The sequence below is a fragment of the Leiobunum rupestre genome, chromosome 1 (assembly GCF_980474605.1).
Source record: "Leiobunum rupestre chromosome 1, qqLeiRupe1.1.hap1, whole genome shotgun sequence".
NCBI classification, from domain to species: Eukaryota; Metazoa; Arthropoda; class Arachnida; order Opiliones; family Sclerosomatidae; genus Leiobunum; species Leiobunum rupestre.
The window spans coordinates 42,816,797-42,844,119 of record NC_143384.1 but is presented as its reverse complement, the minus strand read 5'-3'; the positions used below and the strand labels follow the sequence as shown (position 1 = coordinate 42,844,119).

Genomic DNA, 27,323 nt, shown 5'->3' with positions numbered 1-27,323 from the left:
AGCCAAAAGGCATTTTTATTCAACACAATCGTACATGATTTTATTATAAAACTAGAAAAATTAATCGTAGTACGGGGCAGAATTCTTAGATGGGTGACGTTCGCGCATCTCGAATAAAACAGGGTTGATAGAGAGATGATTCATTTTCGCGTTTTAAAAGTCAGTTCCTTTTCTTTCATTATCTAGGCACGCGAGGCAACGCTGCGTTGCTAAACGCTAATTAATAACGCTAACACACGAGAGAACCAAAATCGTATTTTTCGGCTGACGAAGAAGTAAACAAATAAACGGAATGAGTTCTCGATCCAAAACAAACATTCTCATTTTTCGGGCGACTTTAATTATCAAAATGTGTGTTTTGGAGTTGTCTCGACATCTGGCGACTTAAATTAAACTTAACTTCGTAAACGAGTTAAAAAATGTCATTGGGAAGTAGGTTTTTGGCAGTAAAGAAAACATAACATTCAACAAATGCTCGCAAAAAATATACTTCGTACATTGTTGGTTGTATTAGTTGAGTTGTGTGGCAATAATTACATTTTCGCGCCAGCCGTTGCAGTTACCCGCTTACAGCTTCACTTCGCATTTCACTTTGTCACCTCGCATACATCGTCCAATGTCCTCCAAGAAGATGTGATCAGCGGGACAGTGGTGATCTCTCACGAGGAATTCGTCTCCTTTCCTGGTTGGGGCGCAAACTACGAACTGTCCGCACTCCTTGGGATGTCTGAATACGCCTCTCCTCAAGCATTCTAAATCGCCGGAACTATTGACTATTACCGAAGGTCCCTTGAACTCTACCTTGACAACTGGTCTCCTCGGTGGTGGTGGAGGGGCGGTTGGCGCTTGGGTGATGGTTCTTCTGGTGCTCGAAGGATTATTGTTTGGTCGGCGTTGTCTGTTAGTTTGAGCGCGCCTGTTTGGAGCCCTCGTAGTAGTGGTAGTGGTTGTGGCTCTGGTAGTGGTTCTGGATCTACCCGTTGTAGTCTGAGGAGGCTCTGTTTGGTAATAGTCTAAATCGTAATCGTCCAAGTCCGTGTACGTCGGTAATGTTGTAGTTACTACCCTCCTGTACAACGTGGTTGGTCTTTGAGTGGTTGTGTACCCCTGCGTGGTCGTGTCGTCGGAAAATGGCGATAGGGTTGTGGTTCTGGTTCTGTACGATTCCGTAATTACTTGCGTTCGTGGTTGGTTTGGTTGGTCGTCGTATACGGGCGCTCTCGGTACGTTTTCGAATCCGTTATTATGGGCGGGTCTTCTTCTGACCACTCTGCCGCCATCAGGCAACTGGCTTACTGTTTCGATAACGTCTGCGCCATTCAGTGGACGGATGGATCCAGCCTTCACCCTCACTCTGGCCCGTCGCCTACCATTACTATCTGTGGTAATTCTTCGGTCACCTTCATTTCTCGCGCCATCGTTTCGGACACCCTGCACTCTGATTGGTACCCTGTAAACCGCCGAATTTTCATCTGTCGGTGGTTCTGGTTCTAATACAAGTGGGTTCGTGACTTCCCTCGACGGAGACAGGGTCACGGCTGTCGTTGGGAAAGGCGCCCTGGCTGGGGTTTGGTAAGAGAAAATGTCGTCAATCGGAAACGATGGTACTTCGGACGTTATCGGTGGAATGGTCAAATCTTGACCATCTTGGGGAGTTCTTCCGGGTGTCTGGTAGACGAACTGAAAGCCTGGTGCTTCCGTTGGCTGTGGAGCTGGTCTAATCGGAGGGGCTTGTCTGGATCGGTCTGGTTCAACGTAGTTAAATATGGCCGGTCCTGGTGGTGGAGGTCCTGGTGTTTCCGGTACTTCCGTTGTAGTTTGAATCGAATTGAACTGAGGGCGTCTTTGGAACTGTACGCCGCGGGTGGATGGTGAGGGAGCCGGTGTAAATTCTTCCTCGTCATCAGCAGTAGCGGGCTTGTAAGGAGCGGGAGAGTATGGTGGACGATATCTATTTGCGGTTCTCGAAGCGGAAGTTGTACGGGGCGCTTGCGTCGTTCTTGGTGCTCTGGACGTTGTGGCAATAGTTGTAGTAGTCGTTGTGGTAGTTTTAGGCCTCCTTTGTCGGTTTCCTCTGGTTGGGGGTAAGGTGGGTGGACCGCTGGGAGCTTCCGTAGCGTTTTTGGCCAAAAGAGCTTGTACTCCTTCAACCCCACCTAAGTCCTTCAACAGACGCAATAGCTCGGATACGTCACTATTTTCATCCTTATTCTTCAACTTTCTAACGGCCTTCGCTATTTCCGGTTCAATCTCCGGGGCTTCGGTGGTCGTTTTAGGTTTTTTAGTGGTACGAGTTATTTTATTCTTAGGTTTCTTGGATTCGATTCCACCGGCTCCGGCTGGCAGTTTGCAAACTACGTTTTCGGGGTAATCGCAAGCCTCCGATCGCGAATTGAAGTACAGTCCGGATGGACAGGTGAAGGCGTGTGGTACTACTCCCAAGTTGGCTGGTCCACTGTCTAAGCACCAGAAATATTTCTTACAGTCCTTGGGGTTATTGAAAAAGCCTTCGTCGGAACATTCGAAAGCTGGACCTGGATCAGGGGTCGGTGGTGGTTCCGGGGTCGTGAAGGTAGGAGTGGTCGTGGGCTTCTTGTTTCGTCTGGACGAGGTGCGTCTGGAGCTTCCGGATCGCGATGGCTTCTTGGTGGTGGTGGTAGGTTTTGGAGTGGTAGGTTCTTCTTCCTCGTCATCATCGTACTCTTCGTCTTCGGTGCTGGTTTCGGCCGAGCTGACGTCGTCCTTGATGGCGCGGGCCAGAGTACGATGGTTCGAGTTGCCGTCGATGGCGTTGGAGAGAAGGGCTGCTCGGATGGTGTTGATCAGTGGACTCTGTTCTTCGCCGCAGTTTCCTCTGAAGTCGTCGTTGTCCAGAGTCCAGACCATGGCGCCACCTAGGCCTTTGTTCAAAATGTAACGGACCTGAAATAAAGCGCGAGATAAGTCGTATAGTATTAATTTCAATACACGCCTTCCATCTACAGGACGATATCGTAAAACCTTGAACTATTGTTGTGGGAAGGTCAATTGTAAAGATTGTTCTGGTTTCGTACCTTTTCAATGATGGCGTCTTCGTCGTCGTAGCCCACCCACTGATTGTCTCCATACGCGTATGGACCAGATATTTTGGGGTAGGGTCTTTCAACAGTCCAGCCTTCATCTTTAATTTTTTGACAAATCTGAAAAGTAGGAAAAAAATAAATTCAAAGTTAGAATACATTGGACTTCATTTTACTCAATTTCTACCGTCGGGAAATGTTTCCGAAAAAGTAAGTAAATAAAAAGTGCACTTTTAAGCCTAATTTAAACTACTCGCTGGTCACAATAGAGCCGCTCTAAACTATACTTTTAATCAGACGAAGACTATGGTTACGTTCAGTAGAGCTCATCAACTAAAAACCGCTGTTTTCTAAAAATTTGTAATCGCTGAGTCTGGACGTCCTTCTGACGTAGAATTTTGTTGAACCGTAAGCTTTCAGGTCATCCTTGTTTTTGAAAATTGAGGTAAATTTTCTTTCTGGGGTAGAAAACCGAAAAAAGGGAAAACTTTTATATTTAATAGTAAATTAAATTGCTATCGATGAAATTGTTGAAGAAAATGGTGTTGAAATAGTTAGTAGTGGTTGAAATTTATCACAAAAAATTAAACAGGGCACGATTATTGCCCCAATGTTAATAAATAACACTAAGCCTCTACTTCTACTAACTCGTCCGCAGTCGATTTCACCATTTTATTTGTGCCTATGCGTTTTACGTCGCGCTAACTGAAAAAAAAAACGACTCTTCGAGTCGATGACCACGATGGCTGATCGATGAGCATCGTGATTCATGACGTCAAAACCGGAAACGCGAAAAAGCGTACAGTTAGAAATCGATATCAGCGCTTACTCATCGGTGTCAGCTCTACTTAACGTACCCCATGTTTGTTACACTCGACCAAATCCGATTACTCTTGCTTTTGGGTCCCAAATACCAGCCACACTGGCTATGGACGAATAGTTAGATGTAGTATGTTTACACTTTTAATTCCAGAACAAGCTAAATTTGTCAGCTTATTTATTATTCAGATAAGCAAAGTTCGTATAATTTTGTTTGAATGGGAAAATGGTATCTAGTGACCTCGTAATAGGCAAGATATCCTTTTTCCCTGGTGGCCGCCCCAGGTTCTCCGGGTCCGTCGGTCGGTGATTCCAAGTCGTTATCCTTGGCGTCCTGCAGCGTGTATGATCGGCCGTATGTCGGGATTCCAACGATGATTTTGTGCTTCGGAGCACCATTCTGGATATAGTAATCGATAGTCCATTCCTAGATTAGAGAAAAATAAAAAAATTTAAGCGTGAGGATGGAGTTCGTTATTACAGGGTGGTTGGGCTCCATTGTTCGGAAACTTTCGTTCAAATAGACAAAGCGTAGAACATCCTTTAGTGTATTTTATTAAGTAACCCATAATAGAATTCAGTAAGTGCAAACATGAGTTTAGGTACCAAGAATATGGGAAGGCAGAGCTTCTTAAAGCAACTGTCAGCACTATCATTGCCACCTGCGATAAGGCCGTTGTTATTAGAGATGACAATGAATATATTCGATTCTTCGAAAAAACGACTTTACTGGAGAGCGTAGTGCCATCTATTAATGGCAAACGAAGCTAAAATTCAAAATAGCGAAACAATAACGTCGTCAGAGAACCATTTTTCAGTACTATAATTAGACAACTTATACTCTTCTTAGTGGACTTTTTAACCTAAATAAAATATATTGTTCAAATTTAAATTACTATAATTTAAGTTATTGTCAAATTTACAAACGAGTCAATCAACGCTAAGGGTACTTTTATGTCCTGCCTTTTGGGTCAAAATGTACCTTAAGCGACATCTGTTGAAAAAAGAGCTACTTCACCTCAAGCCTTTACTTGCTTTAACATCATCTTGGTAACAGGAGTTTACCATCTCGCAATTTATTTTCTGTATTGTTTTTTAATGGTGAAAAGCAACATTGCAAAAGCAAAATATCTTACGATGTTAAGTTTCTTCCTTTCGTCCCAGTCGACAAAGTCGTCCCTGGCACGCAGCGGCGCGTGGTGGTGGGTCTCGGACTCGTAAGCGGTGTGGTAATCGTACGTCAACACATTCATGAAATCCACGGACCTTGAAATGATCAAAGGTTCAATCATTAGCACGATATAAAGTGTGAAGATTCAAATCCACTTTATTCCGAATACACTCGGCAAGATTTAGCGGATTGAAATAGGGGTCATTTTCCGGTTCAAACATTGCATCGTCTGCTATAAATTTGGTAAGGCATTTTTGGGTCGGTCTAAACTAGTTCTTATCCTTATAGCAGATTGGGTTGTGGATGACAAGAGGTTTTTATAGCAAATTGCTTTCATATCGCTAAGCTACGCAGAGTGTAGTGATAAGAGCTAGCAAGATCTCTTTATTAAGAGCTCAGTGTACTCTCAGTTTTTGTGCAACTGCTTCGTCAGTAATGTAATGCACTTTAATGTTTTACTCCATCTATAATGGTACCTCAAACTATTTATTTCAGGGTATCAGTATTACATTTTTAAATTTACTGTTGTTTAGTTATTTAATACTATAAATTACGCGACAATGTAAATGTTAAACGTTGCTTTCAATATCTAACAGGCTAGGCGTCTCCCTTACTTAGGCAAGTGGCTCCTCTATTGAGCGCGTCATACATTAAAGCGCACCTATTTTAAATTAGGACACAATATTTATAATCCTAATATCGAACATAAATTATATAATGTAATAAAATATCAATAGATGGTGCATCTTAGTGTAGATAATTTCTCGGTAAAAGTAATATTTGTTCCACTAGGGGTTGTTAGATGGCTTGTGCTATTTTCCCATTATTTATTCTCTTTCCCTCACCAGGAACAGACTATACCGCGCTAACGTCTAGATAAAAACGTCGTGTAGGTGGATTTGTGAGAGCTTTCCTTACTTGGCAATAGATGGCACGTCGAACCCGCCGTCAATGTATTCCTTACCAGCTGGAACCGCGACGGAAAGCAGCAGCATGTCTTTGCCAGCCGGCACTCGCTCGGCTTCAAAGGCAACGCGCAATTCCTTCAGAAAAACGCAAAAAATTTAAGCCTTGGTTGTTAGGTATTCAAAATTAGCTTCTTTCTCTTACTTTCATTAGTTGGGCGTATCCAACTTTGTCTTCTTCGGAGGCACCATCCCTGAAGCCGGGGTATTCCCAATCCAGGTCCAGCCCGTCGAAGTTGTGCTGGCGCAAGAAACGTACCGCGCTACGCACGAAGCGCTGTCTGGAGGAGTACGAAGACACTAATTTGGAAAACCTACGGGGATTAAAAAGATTGCAAGGTTATTGCCTTTTCTTCTTTACAGACTTTTCTCATTATCCTAGAAATATGCGTAGGCCTATTTCCAACCTGAAGGGGGAGTGGTCATACTTAAATGGGCGGGCCCAAGTTGAAAAGGATATTTAACGAGAATTAAGTACCAGAACTCTTAACACGTCATGAATGCTTTATGGTGTATCACCTAATTTAATATTTCATGTCAACATATTTAACAGAAGCTTCGACTAACTTGCACTAATTACATTAAAACAAGTTGTAGTAAACTATTTTATGATTTGAAATATATTTCCTTTAAAAGGTGTTTAAGATCCCATCTTTAAGCTGTGTATGACGTCAGTAGATGATTCATGTAGGTACTCTGCTAACATATACTCAACTTAAAGGGTGTATAAGGTTCCATCTTTATGCTGGATCACGTTTCTATGTAACACGTCAGTAGACTGATGATGCATGTAGCTACTCTTCTAACATATACTCAGCTTAAAGGAATATAAAGATCCATATTGATAGTGAAACACCTAACTGGAGCTACATGTAGCCACGTTAGAAACAAGTTGTTATCAGCCGATTTTTATATCCATTAGAATGCAGGATAATTTTATAGAGATTTTTTAATATTGAAATATCGTTTCCAATTTCATGAAATATACTAACACCAGGAAGCTATAATAACACTTTCGGGGGTAGAATTAAAGTTAGTGAAATCGAATAATGTCATGGAACTACTTAACTGTGGTGTACTTAATAATAATAATAATCAGCTAGGCTAATACCCAAGGCACCACCTTAGGCCTAAGTCATCGAGCGACTTTTGAAGCCATTAATTCAGGTGGCCGGGTTACAATGCGTAGGAGGGTGGTGACAAGCCCTGCATGCCACGCGTTCGAGCCAACAGCTCCCTACACTTACTTACTTTTTACGCATTGCATAATATTATGCGATGATCTATTAGTGGCATACGTTATTCCCGATTGAAAGGTCGTGGGTTCGAATCCCAGTTCTGATCAGGCTGAAGATTTTATCAATTTAATTTGAAAAGTTATTTTAAATGGTTTTTTTGATAAAATCGTGACCATGGTTATAAATATATCCATTATCATATTGCAGTTATAACATTTTTGTGATAAAAACATGATTATTATGATAAATATCGAATTAATGAATTGATGAATGAATTACCTCTTAGAGCCCTCGTTCCACCCACCGATGGCAATCAGAGTTTTCAGGTTGGGATTGTAAGACTTCAACCCCACGAACTTCTTGTAATTGCCTGTAGAAAAAGTAAAATAGAATGGTCGTTGAAAGGGCGACGACACGGAACCACGTTTAAATCAGCGTCGTCTGTCACTTCGGGGTGGACACCTACCTTGTTCGATGTCGTTGTAGGCGTCGAATGGTTTCAGTTCGTAGTCTTTGGACATGCCCACGAAAGCGTAGATGATGTGAGTGCACAGGTACGGGTTGATGTTCTGCGGCGTGAATTTGTTCAGACCCGGTCGGTACACGGCCCAATTGGAGTAGTAGCACACGATCTTCATGTCGGACGAGATCTCCTTCCTCGCCTCACTCACTCCTGCAAACATTACCAAAAAATAATCATGTTAAACGTTGATGAATTTGAAACAAGTTGGTCGTGGCACATTATACTTTGAAATCCCATTTACTGTCGCGTGTAGTAATTTTCCCCTCGCTTTTTCAAAAAGTTATGTACTTTGTTTCAGAGTTCATCAAACTAGGAGTATTAAATTTCGTCGTAGAGGCATCAACGTCAACTCTCTACGTCATGTTTATTGTAGCTTTCGAAGCGCCATCTTTGCAAATTCTGTGAAGCTAAAATGTATTTAAAATCCGCCCAACCTATCGTGCAAGGGCGAATCTAAATGCGCTCAAAAAGGTTTGGCAGTCCATAAATTAAAATAAATATACGCAAGTCAAAGATACTATTACGCTTCAAACATGTTTTCAGTTGATTTAAATTTTAGCCACAAACCAACAGGACCAAATCGAAATAAGTCGGTCACACTTTTAAATTATATAGATGACGCTATCGTTCAAAATTGAAAACTTCTAGATTAATGAACTCCTGCTTTTGTGTATAAAATCCCATCATTCATTTCTGAGATCCCATTCTTGCGAAATCAATATTTATTTGTATTGGGGCTAGACATTAGTAGTCGTTTATTAAAAATCCAGTAAGACCAGAATAATAAATCGATTTTGTAAGCGGGAAAAAACTAATACCAAAATCGGTAGCCAGCCGTCTGATCAATGGAATAATAACTTTTGAGTTGCTAAAAATGAATTCAGAAGACCCTTTTTCGCAAAACGTACAATTATGTTGGCACGTAATTAAGTCGCCTTCAAAGGCTTAGTTAAATCCCGTAGAAACGTAAGTAGGTTTACCGTTTAACCACACGTTTACACAAAAGCGTCTCACGAAACAAGCTATCATTCCAATTTCTATTCGAGTGAACCACTGAAATAATCCAAATTGGTACTACTGACCCCAAGTACGGACGATGTCGACCTCAACGCGCAATTTCGCGAGAGTTGACCCTCTTTCTTCGGGTTTCACTGTCATTTAACACGCGAACTCGGTCACGAAGATGAACAGTGTCTTTGAAAATTTCCCCCTTCGGGCGAGACGAGCCATGTCCCAGTCAGAAAAACAACTCGAAGCTCATTCAACGCTAGCGACACGCAATGGCGCACGACCAAGTTGGGGAAAATACGTTTTTTGGCTTTACTCTCAATTTGCCTTAAGTTAAACTTTTAATGATACCAGCATTCTTTAACTTTCTATTTGTAAAAAAACCTGTCTAGTTTGTTTTTCGAGTTTTTTTCGGTATTATTTTTCGATATTATCCATGAGGAGAGTTTAAAAATAAAATATTTCGAAGCTCGGAAAATGTACTTTTTTGGACAATTACTTGCTGAAATTTTAACTAATTTCCTTATATTTTGTTTCCTTCAGATTACCAATTTGATGTTTCTCTAAAGTTACTTTAATTATATTAAATTATTATTGATATTTCACATAATTTCTAAAAAATTAGAACAAATTTCCTACTATTTTGTATCATTTGAATAACATTTTTAGAAATTTAACGATTTCCCATATTATTTTTAGCAACCAAAATTTCCCACTTCTTTCGGAAAAAAATGTCACCAGAGTTCTCTGGCGAATCTAGAATCATCTATTATTTTTATTTAAAAAAATCTGTATTAACGCGCTCGGTCACTCTCGGTAACGGTCTGTGCCGAGATTTTTAAAGTGAAATACTTTCGTATCATGCTCCGTAAAGCATCATTTGATCCGACCCTTTTTAATCAAAATTTTCTTTGTTTACAAAACTGTACAAAAAATTTTTATTTCTAAGTTACAGAAATCGTATACCGTTACTTTAATCAATAAATTGATCAATTTGTCGTAATTTTTTTAAGTGTTTTCGAAATTTTTCAATCGCGTTATAGTGAAGCAATATACTCGATTGCAACATGGTACATTTAAAAGAATCTATAAAATAAACTAGGTTGATATCCTAGCTTCGGTTTGGCGCTCGAGAAAATTCCGCTCTCTGCTTTTTGGTCTTTAACCATCCTTTTTAAATCTTCACAAAATTTCTTCTATTACTATTTGTTATTACGAAGTATTTAAATTTAATTTTGGTAATGTAGTTTGTATAGCCAGTGGAATAATTTATTTGACATCCTAATTTGTGTTAAAAATTATGTATCAATTAATTAGAAAACAAACTAGATATATATTAATTTTTATAAATTAGTAACATAATAAAGCAACAGCTCTTTTGCGATGACATTTTCCCATTTGTCTCCCCACTGGTAAAAAGGTTTCTTCCGTTTCCCCTTTCCATAAAAACTAACGGTAACCGAGATTAAGCCATCGTCTTGAAAACGTTTGGGGGGTACTGGCAGGAGATTAGATTGAACAGAATAAAGCTAGGTTTGTACTCCTTCAATTTTCCCTTCAAGTTTCCCTACCCGTTAAACTAATATAAATAACAATAATAATAATTATTTAAATTATTAAGATTAGTTTATTAGCTAGATTAATAACCAAGGCACCACCTTAAGCCTGGTTTTCACTTCATCCAAATGCATCGGCGGTCAAAGTCGTCGGTGGCGTTTTATACGATTCAGCTCGCAGCCAGCGGTATAGCATTTTCATTTGGCGATTTTTGTAGTAGCAGATATTGAACGTTTTCGAATATCTTTTAATAACACTCCTCAAGATGAATTATTCATTAATTAAAGCTTCACAATTAATTAATTTAAATATCTAAATAAGAAAAGAAATATAATATAATTAACATAACTGTATTCATTTTGAATTGTATTAAATATATTATATAAATTTAGTATTGCTATTATTTTGATATAAATAAAGTAACGGCGCATTAATATTTCGCCCAACTAAGCGGCGACGGGAAATATCGCCGAAGTTTTCCGCCCAAAAACCGCCAAGCGAAAACCAGGCTTAAGGCTGAAGTCAGCTAGCTTCTTTTAATGCCTTTAATTCAGGTGGCCGGGTAACAATGAGTAGGAGGGGGGGAGGGCAAGCCCTTCATGGTATTTACTATTACCGCTAACTTAAACAAGTTTTAATTTCGTCCATTACTTCCACCTTCTCAGATTTGGCGTCGAAAAATGAACAACCAGCTTTAATTCCCGAAACAAATTTCTAGAATGGCCGCATTAACCCGAAACGGAAACTAAAAGCACTTTTATTCAACGGAATATCTTGCTCAAAAATCGGCGAAACGGAAAAAAAAGTAGCTCTTAGGAATGGGGCAAATTATCGCACGGAAAAGCCCTTCGAAACATCCCATTAAGATTAAAGTACACCAGCGAGAAATATCAATTAAATAACTCCCCTTCCATTGTTCGGCCACATTATTCAATAAACCACTAAATATTTCCGTTAACTCAGGACGACATCGAAAAAGAGGAACGTGTTTTTCTAGATTTTAAAATTAGCTTATTTTTTTTTGCTACTCTCTAGAGTGCCACGACTCCTTATTTTCCCAAGAGACGGCGCTCTTTACCTAACGCGTCTCGTCTGCTATTACGACCTTGTTATTTCATTGCGTTACTGCGAGAACGTGCTAACTTCCTAAAACTACTTTTTTTTCCCAAAAATTGGCGATTGAGGTTTTGATCTAGTGAATCAGTTACGTTTTAAGTGTATGTATAAAATTTAAGCTCTTTAAAAGGAAAAAAAACCTAAAGTATTAATGTTTTCAATTTGCCCGCTCAAACCTATGATTCTGTTAAACGGTTTGCTGGTGGTTATATTCCCTTTAAGTGTTCTACGAAGTAAAATAATGTCACTCGAAAATTCGACTCCTTCAACCTCCCCCTCGTAACAAAGAATAATATTAACTGCGCCCTTTAATTAGGTAACAAATAATATGACCCCTTCATGACGAACGTCTCTTTTTCGAATGGACCACGATAGGCTGAAAATTTCAGGGTATGTTAAAATTGAATGAACAAATTTATTTTTTTTCCAAATGTGCGAAATTTCAAAGAAAAATCCCTAATCGAAAAAATCAGCTAGGCCTAATTCATCAAGAGTAGTTATTTGATAATTGTTTTAACGTAATTAGCGCCAGTTGCCGCAAGTTTCTGTTAAATAAAGTGGCGGCTGTATCATTGTCACCAATATTATGTTATTAGAGATGGCCATGACTCTATCCGATTCTTCGAAAAACGATACTTTAGTTGAGAGCGTATTGCCGTCTAATAATGTCAAAGGAAGCTAAAATTCAAAATAGCCAAATGATAACGTCGTCAACAACTTGTACTCTATTTAGTGGACTTTAACCTAAATTATATATCCCGTGTAAAAATTTTGTTTAAAATTGCTGTAATTTATATTATTGACCACTTTACAAAAGATCCAATCAACGCGAGAGGTACCTATAAGTACCTCCTTTTTGATTTCGACGATAGTGACATCTATTGAAAAAAGAGCTACTTCACGTCAAGCTATCACTTGCTTTAAACCTAGTGGTGGTGAAATTATGTGATCCACTATAAACGGGCAACTTTATACTCCCTTTAAAGTGCCTAATTTTTTTATGGAACAAATAATAATAATTAAGACATATTGAAAATGAATAAAAACCACTATGGTAACTAAATGTAATTGAAATTTATTTTGTTTTTCAAAAGGAATATTATTTTTTTAATAAAAAAATAACCAAACGGGACTTAAGACGTTTTCCCTTTAAACTGTCGATTTTTTTAACGCTTTTTGGCGTACGGGGATTTTCCTAAGAAATTAAAATATCACTGTAAATTCTGTAAACACGATACGTGTCTCTCCCCTAGATTTCTCTCTCTCTCTCTCTTTCGCGAACCTGTCTGTCCACTTTGTGGCTGGCAATTTTTCCCGTTAACGCTGTCGAGAAATTTGGCTCATCTTATCAAAAGCGTGTGGCCTTGAATCGCGTGAATATGAGGTCGACCAGAATCTTATCCTCTTGTATATTCATTCCTTATTCACCCTTTGCCATCAGATAGAAAATGCCGATTGAAACTTCGAAGACGCTTTCTAGGTTTTTACGCTTTTAAGTCTTGGCTTCCAAATACCCAACAGTTATAGCTTAAAAGATGTTTAATTGAGATGAATGTTTAATGTTGTTACATTTGATGGCGCCGAAATTTCCCATGATACGCGCCTGATTGCGTGGGTCGAAGAGGGTCAAACAATGGTGAAAATTCTTAAATTTCGTCCCATAAAATAGATTTTCGAAAAATTTCTAATCATCTTAAAAATTTTGAAATCTGATCTTAATTAGGTCTTTAAGCTCGATTGGTTAATCTAAGAAGATAGGAGTATGTGCTTAAAATACTTGAAAGTCAGTTATAAATAATTCAAATACCTGTTTGTAATTCAAATTAACACGTAAATAGAAAATATGCCTCCTTTTTAAATAAATATGCTCTCTTAGACCATAGTCTATACACTCTGTTTACAATATTCATTAGATTATCTTGTTTCTATACGGTGACAATTGTGCGTATGATCCCTTTCCATAAAACTTGTTGAGTTTAACGGTAATAGTGAGTGTAGGGAGCTGGTGGCTCGCGTGGATTGAAGGGCTTGCCACTACCCTCCTATGCAAAGAAACCCGGACACCTGTTTAAAGGCATTAAAAGTCGCTGGACGATTTGGGAATAACGTGGTGCCAAGGGTATTAGCCTAGCTGATTATTTATTATTATAAGTGTGTAGTTACTCAGATTTAAGGATATATGAAGTTAAATACTTATGTTAAATCACCAAATTTAACATATCTGCCACCAGATTTATCAGACGCTTAGGATGACTAGGCAGTGGCCAGTGGCGTAGCTAAGACAACCTAGCCCCCCCCCGTCCCCCCGCGATACTCTTTTCTGGGTTTTAGTCGTTATGTAGCATATTATTTGATAGGGCTTTAGGGGCCCCTGAAGCCCTGTGGCCCTCCTGCATTGCGGGGGGGCTTATTTACGCCACTGTGACCAATGATAGTTTTTTAAAAATAAATCGTAGCGCACGTTAGCAGACGATTTTTCGATTTAGAATGTACTAGCCTTAACAACAAAGTTTCAGTTAATTGAAATATATTTGTTTTAAATCAAATGTTTATGTAAAAACTCCTTTCACTTAAAATTAAAATCACAAATAGAATTTCAATTCTAATATTACTAGAAAAAGGTTCTCAAACAATTCCAATACGAAAAAAAATAATTATCTTATTCAACAATTAAATATTGGAATAGTAGCATTCTTGCTTCGCGCATTTAGACAATGAATGTCGCTACTCGGTCTATATTCACACTGCCTAAAATCAGCATTGTTAGTGGGGGTGTTCAACTCGAAAAGAAATGTGATAAAAAAAAATTTATCGTCACTTTTCATTTGTTTTTAATTGAAAGAGGGTAGAGTGTTTGCAAGTGGACCGTAACGGTGTACTTTCCCCAAATTTTCCAGACAATTCGAAAAACAGCGTATACTTATTTTGCCGGTCGCGAACCAGGGACAAGCCCCCGCCCCCCAAAATCGTATCCTTTTCGAGCGTTTATTATTTTATTCATATTGAAATCAATTGAAAAATGGGGCTGCCTTTGTTTATATACCATCAAAGACGGAAAACGAAATCAAGGTCAAGATTATGATATAAGTGTGATTTTCTGAATTTCGTATTTTTTTTAGAAATATTGTTGGGATTTCCTCGAAACATCGGGGATGTTCTCGATAATTCACTACGATATTTCGCTACCTTGTTTGTTTTTAAGCAAAATAATCTTAAACTTTTTTTTGGTTTTCGTCCAAATTGCTCCTATACCCAATTCTTAAAGTTTTTCCCAACTTTGTTTGCCAACGATTACTCGAAATTAAGGAATTCTGGACACTTCGCATTAAAAATATTTAGCGAAAAATTATTTTAAAGCAACAGTCAGCTCTATCATTGCCATCTGTATTATGATAAGGCCCTTGCTTTTAGAGATGGCAATGAATCTATCCGATTCGCTAAAAAAAACGTTTTTACTGCAGAGCGTGGTGCCATCTATTAATGGCAACGGAAGCTAAAATTCAAAGTTGCGAAACAATAACGCCGTCAGAGAAACTTGTTGAGTATTATAATTAGACAACTTATACTCTACTTAGGGGACTTAAATCTTAATTATATAATCCACAAAAGTATTGTTAATAATTACTATAATTTAAGTTAGATCGTCAAATTTTCAAATGAGGCAATCAACGCGAGGGGTACTTTAATGTCCAGCCTTTTGGGTCAAAATGTAGCCTAAGCATCTTGTTTCTATTTTGACGCTTGCGACATCTGTTGAAAAAAAGAGCTTCTTCACGTTGAGCTGACACTTGTTTTAAAAGTAAAGATACTAATTGAAATGTGTTTTTCTGTACAAAAATAGCTTTTGTCTAGTAATAAATTGTTGTTGATAGGTATCGTGTAAATTGTTCGGTTAATTATTAAGTCCAATAAAAATGTTGTTGATGAGAATTATATAGATATTTTATAATACAAATAAGCCTCTGTTTTAATGTCATAACTGTTTTAAAACGCTATCTAGCAAAAGCATTAATAAATATTAAAAAATGTTGAATTTTAATTATCTCCAAACATACGGAACGACTTGGTTGGCCAGCTGTGTTGAGCAACAAAATTGGATTAAGTGAGCCCTTAATGAAAACGGTTTTAGTGTAGCTCCGGACAGTTTCGAGTAGGTCAAAGGTATTTGCTTAGTAAGACCGTATTTGAGTTGCGAAAAGTGAATGCAACAAGATATAATTACATTATAAGCAGGATCAGATATGAGAGGTCGAAGGAGGAAAAAATCACAATGCGAATCTGCCGACAAGATTTAGAACTTTGATTTCCAAATTACGAAAGTACCGTTGTCCCAATTGTCGCGGCGCACAGTTGAAGGTCGCTATGGGTCAGATCACGCCGATATGTTTATTAGATTCCGCTTCAGCTCACTGGAGGAGTGGAGCAACTTGCCCATATACCAACTTTCAGATTAACAACGATATAAATTCAGTCGCATAAAATCTAAAATTAGTTTCGGTTTTTGTGAAATCAAAAAATAGCAACTAAAATTAATTTTGAAAGTAGTTTAAAATTTAAAAAATCTGTTTGGAATTTGAAATCGCTACATAGATCTATTCACAAATTGCGTACAAATGTGGAGGCTCCAAACTAAAACTTCTGGTAGGAAAAGAATAAAAACTGATTTATAACCAAATCAAACTCTTAAAAGCCTAGGATTTTTTCTGCCAGTTTTCCTTTAAGTTTTCTTCCCGCCGCGAAAATATCCTGGTGGTAGGCCAACGTGTTCTGTGGTTAGCCTACCACCCGGATATTTGCGTGGCGGGAAGAAAACTTAAAGAAAAACTGGCAGAAGAAATCCTAGGCCTTTAACACTATTATAACAGATGCTTTACGTAAAAACTAAGCTAACTCGTTAAAAGAAGCTTAAAAATATACATATTTTTATCCATTCATAGATATTTTAAAATAAAAATTTACGTTTCAACTGTAAACGACATCTGGTAAGACTTTGTAAAATCAAAAATCGACCTCTAATGGCTTTTCATTCTGTAGAACGATGTTCTGTATTGTCAAATTTCAGTTCAAAAATTTTTATATATTCGTATAAGACTTTTTATCTTTAAAACATTTTGGTAAATATTACACGATACGTTTTTACAGAAAAACCAAGAAAAACACAAGAATGTGTTAAATTTAACTCGTAAACCTGGTTTTATTTGTAATCGATTTATTATTTTTCATTATAGGTTATTTTGTCCTCAATCGCACGAGTTTACCCAAAAAACATCTCGTACTTGGATACCGTCGAATGCATTTTCAAGGGAAAACACGTATAAAAAATTAGATTAATTTACTTTCTTTTTCGATGTCGCGGAATATTTTATACGTCTCACACGAGGCTCGTTTGCAGATGCCTTCTTTATTTTAGAAATTTTGTCTGAATAAAATAAAGTACGCTTTCGTCTGGTGGAGTAGTAATTATCTATCTATGGCAATAAATAATTACCTACGAAGAAGAAAGTTCGTTGACTCTTCGCAATTTGTCGAAGGAAAAAGTGCCAGCTCATGAATTATTCAGGAAATTACGCGCCCAAATTACGGTTACTCGTCTTCGACGAATTTCGGCAAAAATTAATATTGATACTTGATAGACCCCCTACCGTTCCATACAACTACGCTCAAATTAAACCAAAAAAAGAGAATAAATTCCAAGAATTAAACAAGACAAAAATTTCAATCGAAGATTTAGGCGAAAATTTCAACTATTTTATGAAAAATATTATATTTTATGTATTATATATTATATTATATATTATGTATTATATTTGATATATTAAATATAATATATGATGTATTAAATATTATAAGTTGTATAATATATGATGTATTAAATATTATAAGTTGTATAATATATGATGTATTAAATATTATAAGTTGTATAATATATGATGTATTAAATATTATAAGTTGTATAATATATGATGTATTAAATATTATAAGTTGTATAATATATGATGTATTAAATATTATAAGTTGTATAATATATGATGTATTAAATATTATAAGTTGTATAATATATGATGTATTAAATATTATAAGTTGTATAATATATGATGTATTAAATATTATAAGTTGTATAATATATGATGTATTAAATATTATAAGTTGTATAATATATGATGTATTAAATATTATAAGTTGTATAATATATGATGTATTAAATATTATAAGTTGTATAATATATGATGTATTAAATATTATAAGTTGTATAATATATGATGTATTAAATATTATAAGTTGTATAATATATGATGTATTAAATATTATAAGTTGTATAATATATGATGTATTAAATATTATAAGTTGTATAATATATGATGTATTAAATATTATAAGTTGTATAATATATGATGTATTAAATATTATAAGTTGTATAATATATGATGTATTAAATATTATAAGTTGTATAATATATGATGTATTAAATATTATAAGTTGTATAATATATGATGTATTAAATATTATAAGTTGTATAATATATGATGTATTAAATATTATAAGTTGTATAATATATGATGTATTAAATATTATAAGTTGTATAATATATGATGTATTAAATATTATAAGTTGTATAATATATGATGTATTAAATATTATAAGTTGTATAATATATGATGTATTAAATATTATAAGTTGTATAATATATGATGTATTAAATATTATAAGTTGTATAATATATGATGTATTAAATATTATAAGTTGTATAATATATGATGTATTAAATATTATAAGTTGTATAATATATGATGTATTAAATATTATAAGTTGTATAATATATGATGTATTAAATATTATAAGTTGTATAATATATGATGTATTAAATATTATAAGTTGTATAATATATGATGTATTAAATATTATAAGTTGTATAATATATGATGTATTAAATATTATAAGTTGTATAATATATGATGTATTAAATATTATAAGTTGTATAATATATGATGTATTAAATATTATAAGTTGTATAATATATGATGTATTAAATATTATAAGTTGTATAATATATGATGTATTAAATATTATAAGTTGTTATTATAAGTTATTATTGTAGAATAATAATCTTGATAAAATTATGAAAATTTACATAATTGGTTAAATTTTAAAACTATTTTTCTTATATATTTGAAATTCTGCTTTTGTACATTTCTAAAATGTATGCGTTGGATCAAATGAATACACTCGGTCCAAGTCGAAATATAGGTTGACGTCATCAATGCTATTTAACCGATTTGGGTACATTTGTTCGAATTTCATTCGTCCGAACAGTGGTACAAATGTCCGAATGATCATTTGTCCGAATGCCGGAAAACAGGATCGTATGTCCGAAAACGCATTTCATTTGCCCGAAAAATTTATCACAACTTTTGTTGGTGATTTAGTCGTTCAATTTATGTTAACTTTACTGGCGAATTTCATTTGTCCGTTTTTTCGAACATTAGGAATTGTTTTTTTTTAATATTGTTAATATAAGAAAATAGTAACATTAACGTGAACCTAACCTAACCTAAAATACCCACAACATCCAACGCAATTCCCACTTACTATATCGGCCAAAGGAAAAATGGACATAATAGGATAAAATGATTAGATGTTATAAAAAAGCAGTAAGAAATACTAATTTAGCGACAGAATTCGGACAAGTGATGCTACCGATTTGGACGAATGAAACAAACAAGTTGTCCAATTCGAACAATTGAAACATTTTTTTATTTCGGCGGTTCGGACGAATGAAATTCGAACATTTGTTCCACCGTTCGGACGATTGAAATTCGAACAAATGAACCTACCCCATTTAACCACGGGGGGAAAATATATCCCCCAAAATCCCCCGTAATGTCATCACGCGTTTTGTCAAAACGTCATATACCTTGAAATCATTACAATTTTTCTGAACTTCAATCACTATTTGTTGCAGCTATGATGTTATGTTTGGAATAAATGATAAATGATCATTACCGAGTTATTTAAATCAATAGTAAAGCAAATGTCAATTATCTTCCGTATTGTGTCGAAATACCCGCATCCCACACCTGTAGCGTTGGAGTCCTTAAGGCGCGAAAACCGTTAAGCCCCGAAATAAAGAGAGTTGAATGTCTGGCGCTGTGTTCAACAGTAACTTCCGCCCTCGCGTCACTAACCAAGCGTTTCTTCGGAGCTACATCTTCGAATTAACCTCCCAAAAAAGCCACGTGTGGGGTGGGTGGAAGTAGAGATAGATGTGGATAACAATTATTTCCAGAATGAATTATTTAAAAGTAAAAGAACCTTTAAGCCTTTGCCGGGAATTAAAAGGTACGCTCATTATGATCGATATAAATAGGGGGTGCTGTTGGTAGACGCGTTTTTATTTAGCTACATCGTTGTAACTTCCTTCCTCGCTACGTACCCGGTTTAAAGCACTCAAGCATTCACATTAATAAATCCGCATAATGACGTTAATAATAATAGTACGCCATGTGGTTTTTCAACGAGTGCGTCAATGTTTCTGTTTTACTAACAATTGTAAGTGTTATCGAGGGGTCTTAAAGGGAGTTGAAACTAAATCGAAAAATTGTCTGCTAACCAGCACTAGGACTTAGTTTTAGCGTAATTTAAAGGTCATTGATTGAATGGAGGAAAAAAAATGGTTTTATGCAATTCCAATACGAAGAAAATCAGAGTAATTAAATTTAATTAAGGCTGGTTTTCATTTGGGAAAAAACGCCACAGCAGTGAACGTTGACGCAAAAAAATCTCCGTTAGGCCTAATACAATTTTTACGCGTCGAAGCTCGCCGTCGTGCCGTTTTGATCTTAGTGAAAACCCGCCTTTAAGAATTAATTTTAAATTATATTTTCAATAGAAGCAACGTGTCCGTCAATGTGACTAGTAAAGATAAGTTGTGTAAAATTTAATGAATTTAATGCATCCAATTTAAATGAAAAATCTGTTAGTGTATGAATAGGAATCCCTGCTGGATGCTCGTAGAACGTCGCTGACGTTTTGTAAGCGAAAACGAAGCTTTTCTGTTGAAACGTCTCTTGGCTTTAGTGAAAAACTGGTATCCATCCTTTGTCTAAATCTCTCGTGAATATCCCCTACTGGATTTGGTTTGACTGTGACAAATATTTTATCACTTGGTTTAGTCAAAGACTTACAAATCTAAAAATAACGTTTTTCATTTAACTGCTCTCGAGCGCACCGAGATTGCCCCGACCAACTTTTCCTGTTCCATTTGCGTGTTCGAATATACTATGATCAATTTTCGCCTGTTCCATTTACTGCTCTCAACGCTCCAAGAATGCCCCGACCAACTTTTCCTGTTCCATTTGCGTTTTCGAATATACTCTGATCAATTTTCGCCTGTTCCATTTACTGCTCTCAAGCGCTCCAATAATGCCCCGACCAACTTTTCCTGTTCCATTTGCGTTTTCGAATATACTCTGATCAATTTTCGCCTGTTCCATTTACTGCTCTCAAGCGCTCCAAGAATGCCCCGACCAACTTTTCCTGTTCCATTTGCGTGTTCGAATATACTCTGATCAATTTTCGCCTGTTCCATTTACTGCTCTCAAGCGCTCCAAGAATGCCCCGACCAACTTTTCCTGTTTCATTTGCGTGTTCGAATATACTCTGATCAATTTTCGCCTGTTCCATTTACTGCTCTCAAGCGCTCCAAGAATGCCCCGACCAACTTTTCCTGTTTCATTTGCGTGTTCGAATATACTCTGATCAATTTTCGCCTGTTCCATTTACTGCTCTCAAGCGCTCCAAGAATGCCCCGACCAACTTTTCCTGTTCCATTTGCGTGTTCGAATATACTCTGATCAATTTTCACCTGTTCCATTTACTGCTCTCAAGCGCTCCAAGAATGCCCCGACCAACTTTTCCTGTTTCATTTGCGTGTTCGAATATACTCTGATCAATTTTCGCCTGTTCCATTTACTGCTCTCAAGCGCTCCAAGAATGCCCCGACCAACTTTTCCTGTTCCATTTGCGTGTTCGAATATACTCTGATCAATTTTCACCTGTTCCATTTACTGCTCTCAAGCGCTCCAAGAATGCCCCGACCAACTTTTCCTGTTTCATTTGCGTGTTCGAATATACTCTGATCAATTTTCGCCTGTTCCATTTACTGCTCTCAAGCGCTCCAAGAATGCCCCGACCAACTTTTCCTGTTCCATTTGCGTGTTCGAATATACTCTGATCAATTTTCACCTGTTCCATTTACTGCTCTCAAGCGCTCCAAGAATGCCCCGACCAACTTTTCCTGTTTCATTTGCGTGTTCGAATATACTCTGATCAATTTTCGCCTGTTCCATTTACTGCTCTCAAGCGCTCCAAGAATGCCCCGACCAACTTTTCCTGTTCCATTTGCGTGTTCGAATATACTCTGATCAATTTTCACCTGTTCCATTTACTGCTCTCAAGCGCTCCAAGAATGCCCCGACCAACTTTTCCTGTTTCATTTGCGTGTTCGAATATACTCTGATCAATTTTCGCCTGTTCCATTTACTGCTCTCAAGCGCTCCAAGAATGCCCCGACCAACTTTTCCTGTTCCATTTGCGTGTTCGAATATACTCTGATCAATTTTCGCCTGTTCCATTTACTGCTCTCAAGCGCTCCAAGAATGCCCCGACCAACTTTTCCTGTTCCATTTGCGTGTTCGAATATACTCTGATCAATTTTCGCCTGTTCCATTTACTGCTCTCAAGCGCTCCAAGAATGCCCCGACCAACTTTTCCTGTTTCATTTGCGTGTTCGAATATACTCTGATCAATTTTCGCCTGTTCCATTTACTGCTCTCAAGCGCTCCAAGAATGCCCCGACCAACTTTTCCTGTTTCATTTGCGTGTTCGAATATACTCCGATCAATTTTCGCCTGTTCCATTTACTGCTCTCAAGCGCTCCAAGAATGCCCCGACCAACTTTTCCTGTTCCATTTGCGTGTTCGAATATACTCTGATCAATTTTCACCTGTTCCATTTACTGCTCTCAAGCGCTCCAAGAATGCCCCGACCAACTTTTCCTGTTTCATTTGCGTGTTCGAATATACTCTGATCAATTTTCGCCTGTTCCATTTACTGCTCTCAAGCGCTCCAAGAATGCCCCGACCAACTTTTCCTGTTCCATTTGCGTGTTCGAATATACTCTGATCAATTTTCACCTGTTCCATTTACTGCTCTCAAGCGCTCCAAGAATGCCCCGACCAACTTTTCCTGTTTCATTTGCGTGTTCGAATATACTCTGATCAATTTTCGCCTGTTCCATTTACTGCTCTCAAGCGCTCCAAGAATGCCCCGACCAACTTTTCCTGTTTCATTTGCGTGTTCGAATATACTCTGATCAATTTTCACCTGTTCCATTTACTGCTCTCAAGCGCTCCAAGAATACCCCGACCAACTTTTCCTGTTCCATTTGCGTGTTCGAATATACTCTGATCAATTTTCGCCTGTTCCATTTACTGCTCTCAAGCGCTCCAAGAATGCCCCGACCAACTTTTCCTGTTTCATTTGCGTGTTCGAATATACTCTGATCATTTTTCGCCTGTTCCATTTACTGCTCTCAAGCGCTCCAAGAATGCCCCGACCAACTTTTCCTGTTCCATTTGCGTGTTCGAATATACTCTGATCAATTTTCACCTGTTCCATTTACTGCTCTCAAGCGCTTCAAGAATGCCCCGACCAACTTTTCCTATTCCATTTGCGTGTTCGAATATACTCTGATCAATTTTCGACTGTTCCATTTACTGCGCTCGAGCGCACCTAGATCGCCCTGATCAATTTTTAACATTCTGTATCACTTTACTAACCAATTTTTGTCTGCTCTTTCGATCTCGGAGTAAATGTTTGGCGTGTTCCAACGCGCTCGATCCACTCGCAGCAAATTAAGTGGATTTTCACTTTCGTCTGCTATCGGTTTGAATTAGAAATATTTGACTATTCAAATCTGCGGAATATGCTTGCTAATGGGGTGACCTACTGGTCAATATATGATTCCGAGCGTGGTTAAATTATGACGCCACAAAGATAACACCGCTAGGCGACATCTTTTTCTGCCTGTACCTCTAACCATCGAGTAACCTTGCAATTTCCGTTCAACACCTAGACCTTGGTCGTGGGTGTCGAAGCCCTTCTTCAACTCGACAAACAAAAAGAAGCGATATAAAATACGTGTGGGCTTCTCAATTTCGTCTGAAATAGGGAGCTTAAGAACGCTAAAAACGTCTTGAGAATACGTAAATCATCAAAGGCCTTTGGTACGCATTTGGTTAAGCCTAACAGACTCAAGCCAAAACTTGGTTATTATTACGAAATGCCTTGATAAAGCCATTAATCCTCGACGTATTTCACGTACTTCACATCTCTATTAAGACACGAAGGAGCTGCCCACCTATGATTAAAACGGCTAAAGTATCTCTTTTATAGCGTGTTCCTGGAATTACACTATGAAATAAATTTGGGCTGTTCCTCTTCGCAAATGTCGTTTTCATTCTGAATGTTGGCGGATATTTTCTTTCAACGCCTATCATCCTACTGTTATTATTGGAAGTCGTTTATTTCAATTTTATTATAAGTACCAAGTAGGCCTGTTTTCCACTTATTCTAAGGTATATGAATGGTCCTTGTTTGTTTGTTAGAAGTTCTCTGATCGGTGCCCAAACCAGCATGTTACATTTGAGGTGACGAAAGTGCTTCGACACGTATAAATGGAAATGTCAAGGTCGTAACATTTAATGTTTAAATGGCTTGGTAAGTAGAGTTGAAACTGTCGAGGTTGACACATCTTAAGTGCGCGAAAGATGGGTTTGGAACTGTCAAGGTCGACATGTTTGAGATGTCTAAAGCGCGTGAAAGTTGAAGTTGGAGCTGGTAAGGTCGTCTATAAGATGTCGAAATTGAAGTAGTACAAAACCAAAATACTCAAGATTGCGGTTCTTCGTCAAGATACGAGTGCATGCCGGTTCATGATTTTATCAAAAATGTATTTATTTATACCAAATATAACATAATAATTCATAAATATATATACATAAGTATGTATAACATTTCCATAGAAATATTTCACACGAAACGTACAATAAGCGGACACAAAAATGGATAAGAAATGAGGTGATCGCGAGGAATTACGCGCGTTTTCAAAATCCGTTTCAAAAACATTTTTGGTTGCCATGGCAAAACTAAAGCCTGTCAAAACATTTCCTTTTGGGAAATTTCAAGTTACATAAAGGTCTACTTATCCATCGAATTTAAACCAAATCGGTGAAAATCACCTCGGGTTGTCTCCTTGTTAGTAACTTTGGTAACATTAACAAAGTATAAATTAATACATTATGGTTTTAACTACTAAAATATCGTCCTAAGATGACTAGTTTTCGCGTACCATTTGGTATTTACACGCATCCCGGTGCGAGTGGCAACATTGTTGCCGCTACAATACTCGCCAGTCTTCATTATTATTCTAATTTTTCCACATCATTGAGTCCGTAACAAATGGATTTTTTCTTATGCATGGTTATTACCATTTTGTTTGTCCGCCTAATGTTGTAGTAATGAGCTCATTTCGCCAATATCTAGATGAATCTAGGCGCGTTGTCCATTGTTTACCGTTCTTTTTTGTAAAGCTCCGTATGAGAGTGGAGTGTTTGAAGGAAGGCATTTCAGGCTAGCAGCTGCAGCCAGTCCCGTTTGTGAAATACTAGAATGAAAGAATTCTTTCTTTTTCGTTTTCCGCATTGTGTTGTTCGGAATTCTATTTGTGGAAATAGCTCTTAAAAACGGGCGGTATTTGTCTGGTCCTACAATTTGGTTTCTAGACGGGTGTGAACTTCTTTGTAGTGGTCAAGAGCTTAAAAACAAGTAATTGAATATTTGAACGTGACACCCAGACCTAGTTTTTGGTGTATTTTTGGTATTTTCTTGGGTTTTTATTTCAATAGTATTTTGGTGGGTATAGGGATTATTATCAGTGAAATTGGGTTAGTATGACGGTGTTTTTACTTTTGACTATAAAAGCAACGGATGCAAAGTCTTTATTAAGTGACCTACGGCGTCATTATAGATAATTTTCTTAATCCTCCATTTCCATTAAAAGGAGAAAAATAATCGTTGATTGTACACTTTTCGTTACGAATTATGGTATTGCAGGGTTCATAGAAACCTGGAAATCCGGAAAAAGTCTGCGAATTAGATTGCCGATAGAAAAATCAGAGAAATTCCAATTTGTTTTGTAAAAATCAAGGAAATTACAATTTTTTTGGTAAATTCAGAAAATATGAGGGAAATTACAATTTTTTGGTAAAAAATCAGGAAAATATCAGGGAAATTCCAATTTTTTGTAAAAATCAGGGAAATATCAGGGAAATTTATGAGGCTTCAAAAAGAGTAAAAATTGACATTAACAAGTTTTTCTTACGAAATGATCGCCTTTATTACTTCTGAAGAAATTTAGTTTCATTGTAAAATGAGTAACCACGACTTCTTCATAAAAATATTGGTTAAGTTAGCAAAGACAGAGTTACACTAGATAAGTGTTTTAGAAATCTTAAGATCATGGTTATCTTAAAACATTAGGTACCCTTGCATCTTTAAAATTAACTGAAATACCCATGGGAAAACCTGGAAATATCAAGGAAATTGGGTTGCCAATAGTTGTATGAACCCTGGATTGTTACTTATTTAAATGTTGGATCTGGCGTCACCCAAAATTAAATGACGATCTTAAAAATTGCACAATTCTACCGTCACTGCTACAAAATTACTACCTGCCAGAAAAGACGATTACACACTTCAAGCGAGGCAGACCAGTCAAAATCGCGTTGAAATTACGGTATTTTTTGCGTTGTTTTCTAAGACCAGTGAACCTAGTGTGGAATCCCAGCTTTACGCATTGAATATTTTCGTCGAGTGTGAACGTAGCTAAAACACTCATTCATCGTTGACTCAATAGATAAGGATAAGCACAGTACCTTTTGATACAAGCGATTTGATCCTTTCCAATAAAAAGATAAAACAGCGGGTGTGATAAAAACGAGTAGGAGAAACGAGTAGACGGTGCTTAATTCCTACAAATTGTTTTAGCATCATAAGTATGTATTTTAACTAGAGAAGTATCCATTTACGCCTTAAAAATAGAATGTGTACCTCCACAGGCGCTGGAGCGGCTGGACCTTAGTTATTCTGTTTATTTCGGCTTTATTTTATTGCTTTTTATTTGTTGTAGTTAGACGGCGAGCACATACTATCTTGGCTATAAATTATCTTCCGTTTTCGTGGGAACATAGATATTTTTAGTATAGTCTCAGATTTTATTAAAGTTTTCGCGAGTCCAGCTGCACAATTTTATTTAAAAAATTGAATACGGGGATTTTTTTCACTATAAAAGTTAAACGGCGAGCACATACTATCTTGAACATAAATTATCTTCAGTTTTCGTGGGAACATAGGAATTTTTAGTTTAGTCTCAAAGTTTATTAAATTTTTCGCGAGTCCAGGTGCCCAATTTTATTTAAAAAATTGAATGCGGGTTTTTTTTTTTCGCTATAAAAAAACCGAAACACAGATTTGAGGCGCTCCCCGTTTAGGGGTTCCGAGGCTTCTTTTCAGATTCGAAAGGGTTCCGTCATTCAAAAAGTTTACGAACCACTGGTCTAGATTTCCATCGTCATTGGATGGGGAAGGAAAATTGCACCCGCGTGTGTTTGACTGCTCTCGAGCGCTCTACATCGCTCTGATCAATATTCTATGTTCCATTTGAGTGCGCCAGTCTGCTCCGATCAAGTTTCGCGTGTTCCATTTCCCGCTATCAGGTGTGCCCCGAGATCGCCCAAAACCGATCTGCCG

General features: G+C 37.0%; 1 protein-coding gene across 4 annotated transcripts in view; it reads right to left on the bottom strand.

The window, feature by feature from the left end:
- The window catches only part of LOC149962997 (uncharacterized), a 61,554-nt gene continuing 34,231 nt past the window's right edge, over nucleotides 1-27,323 (bottom strand). For all 4 annotated transcript variants that reach the window (XM_090180301.1, XM_090180304.1, XM_090180303.1 and 1 more), the window contains 8 exons: nucleotides 7,719-7,925; nucleotides 7,532-7,622; nucleotides 6,160-6,328; nucleotides 5,968-6,092; nucleotides 5,015-5,144; nucleotides 4,120-4,305; nucleotides 3,054-3,179; nucleotides 1-2,922 (listed from right to left, as the gene is read on the bottom strand). In XM_090180301.1, the coding sequence (XP_090036427.1) occupies nucleotides 568-2,922; nucleotides 3,054-3,179; nucleotides 4,120-4,305; nucleotides 5,015-5,144; nucleotides 5,968-6,092; nucleotides 6,160-6,328; nucleotides 7,532-7,622; nucleotides 7,719-7,925 (3,389 nt within the window). In that variant the 3' untranslated portion in view covers nucleotides 1-567. The remainder of the gene's footprint in view (nucleotides 2,923-3,053; nucleotides 3,180-4,119; nucleotides 4,306-5,014; nucleotides 5,145-5,967; nucleotides 6,093-6,159; nucleotides 6,329-7,531; nucleotides 7,623-7,718; nucleotides 7,926-27,323) is intronic.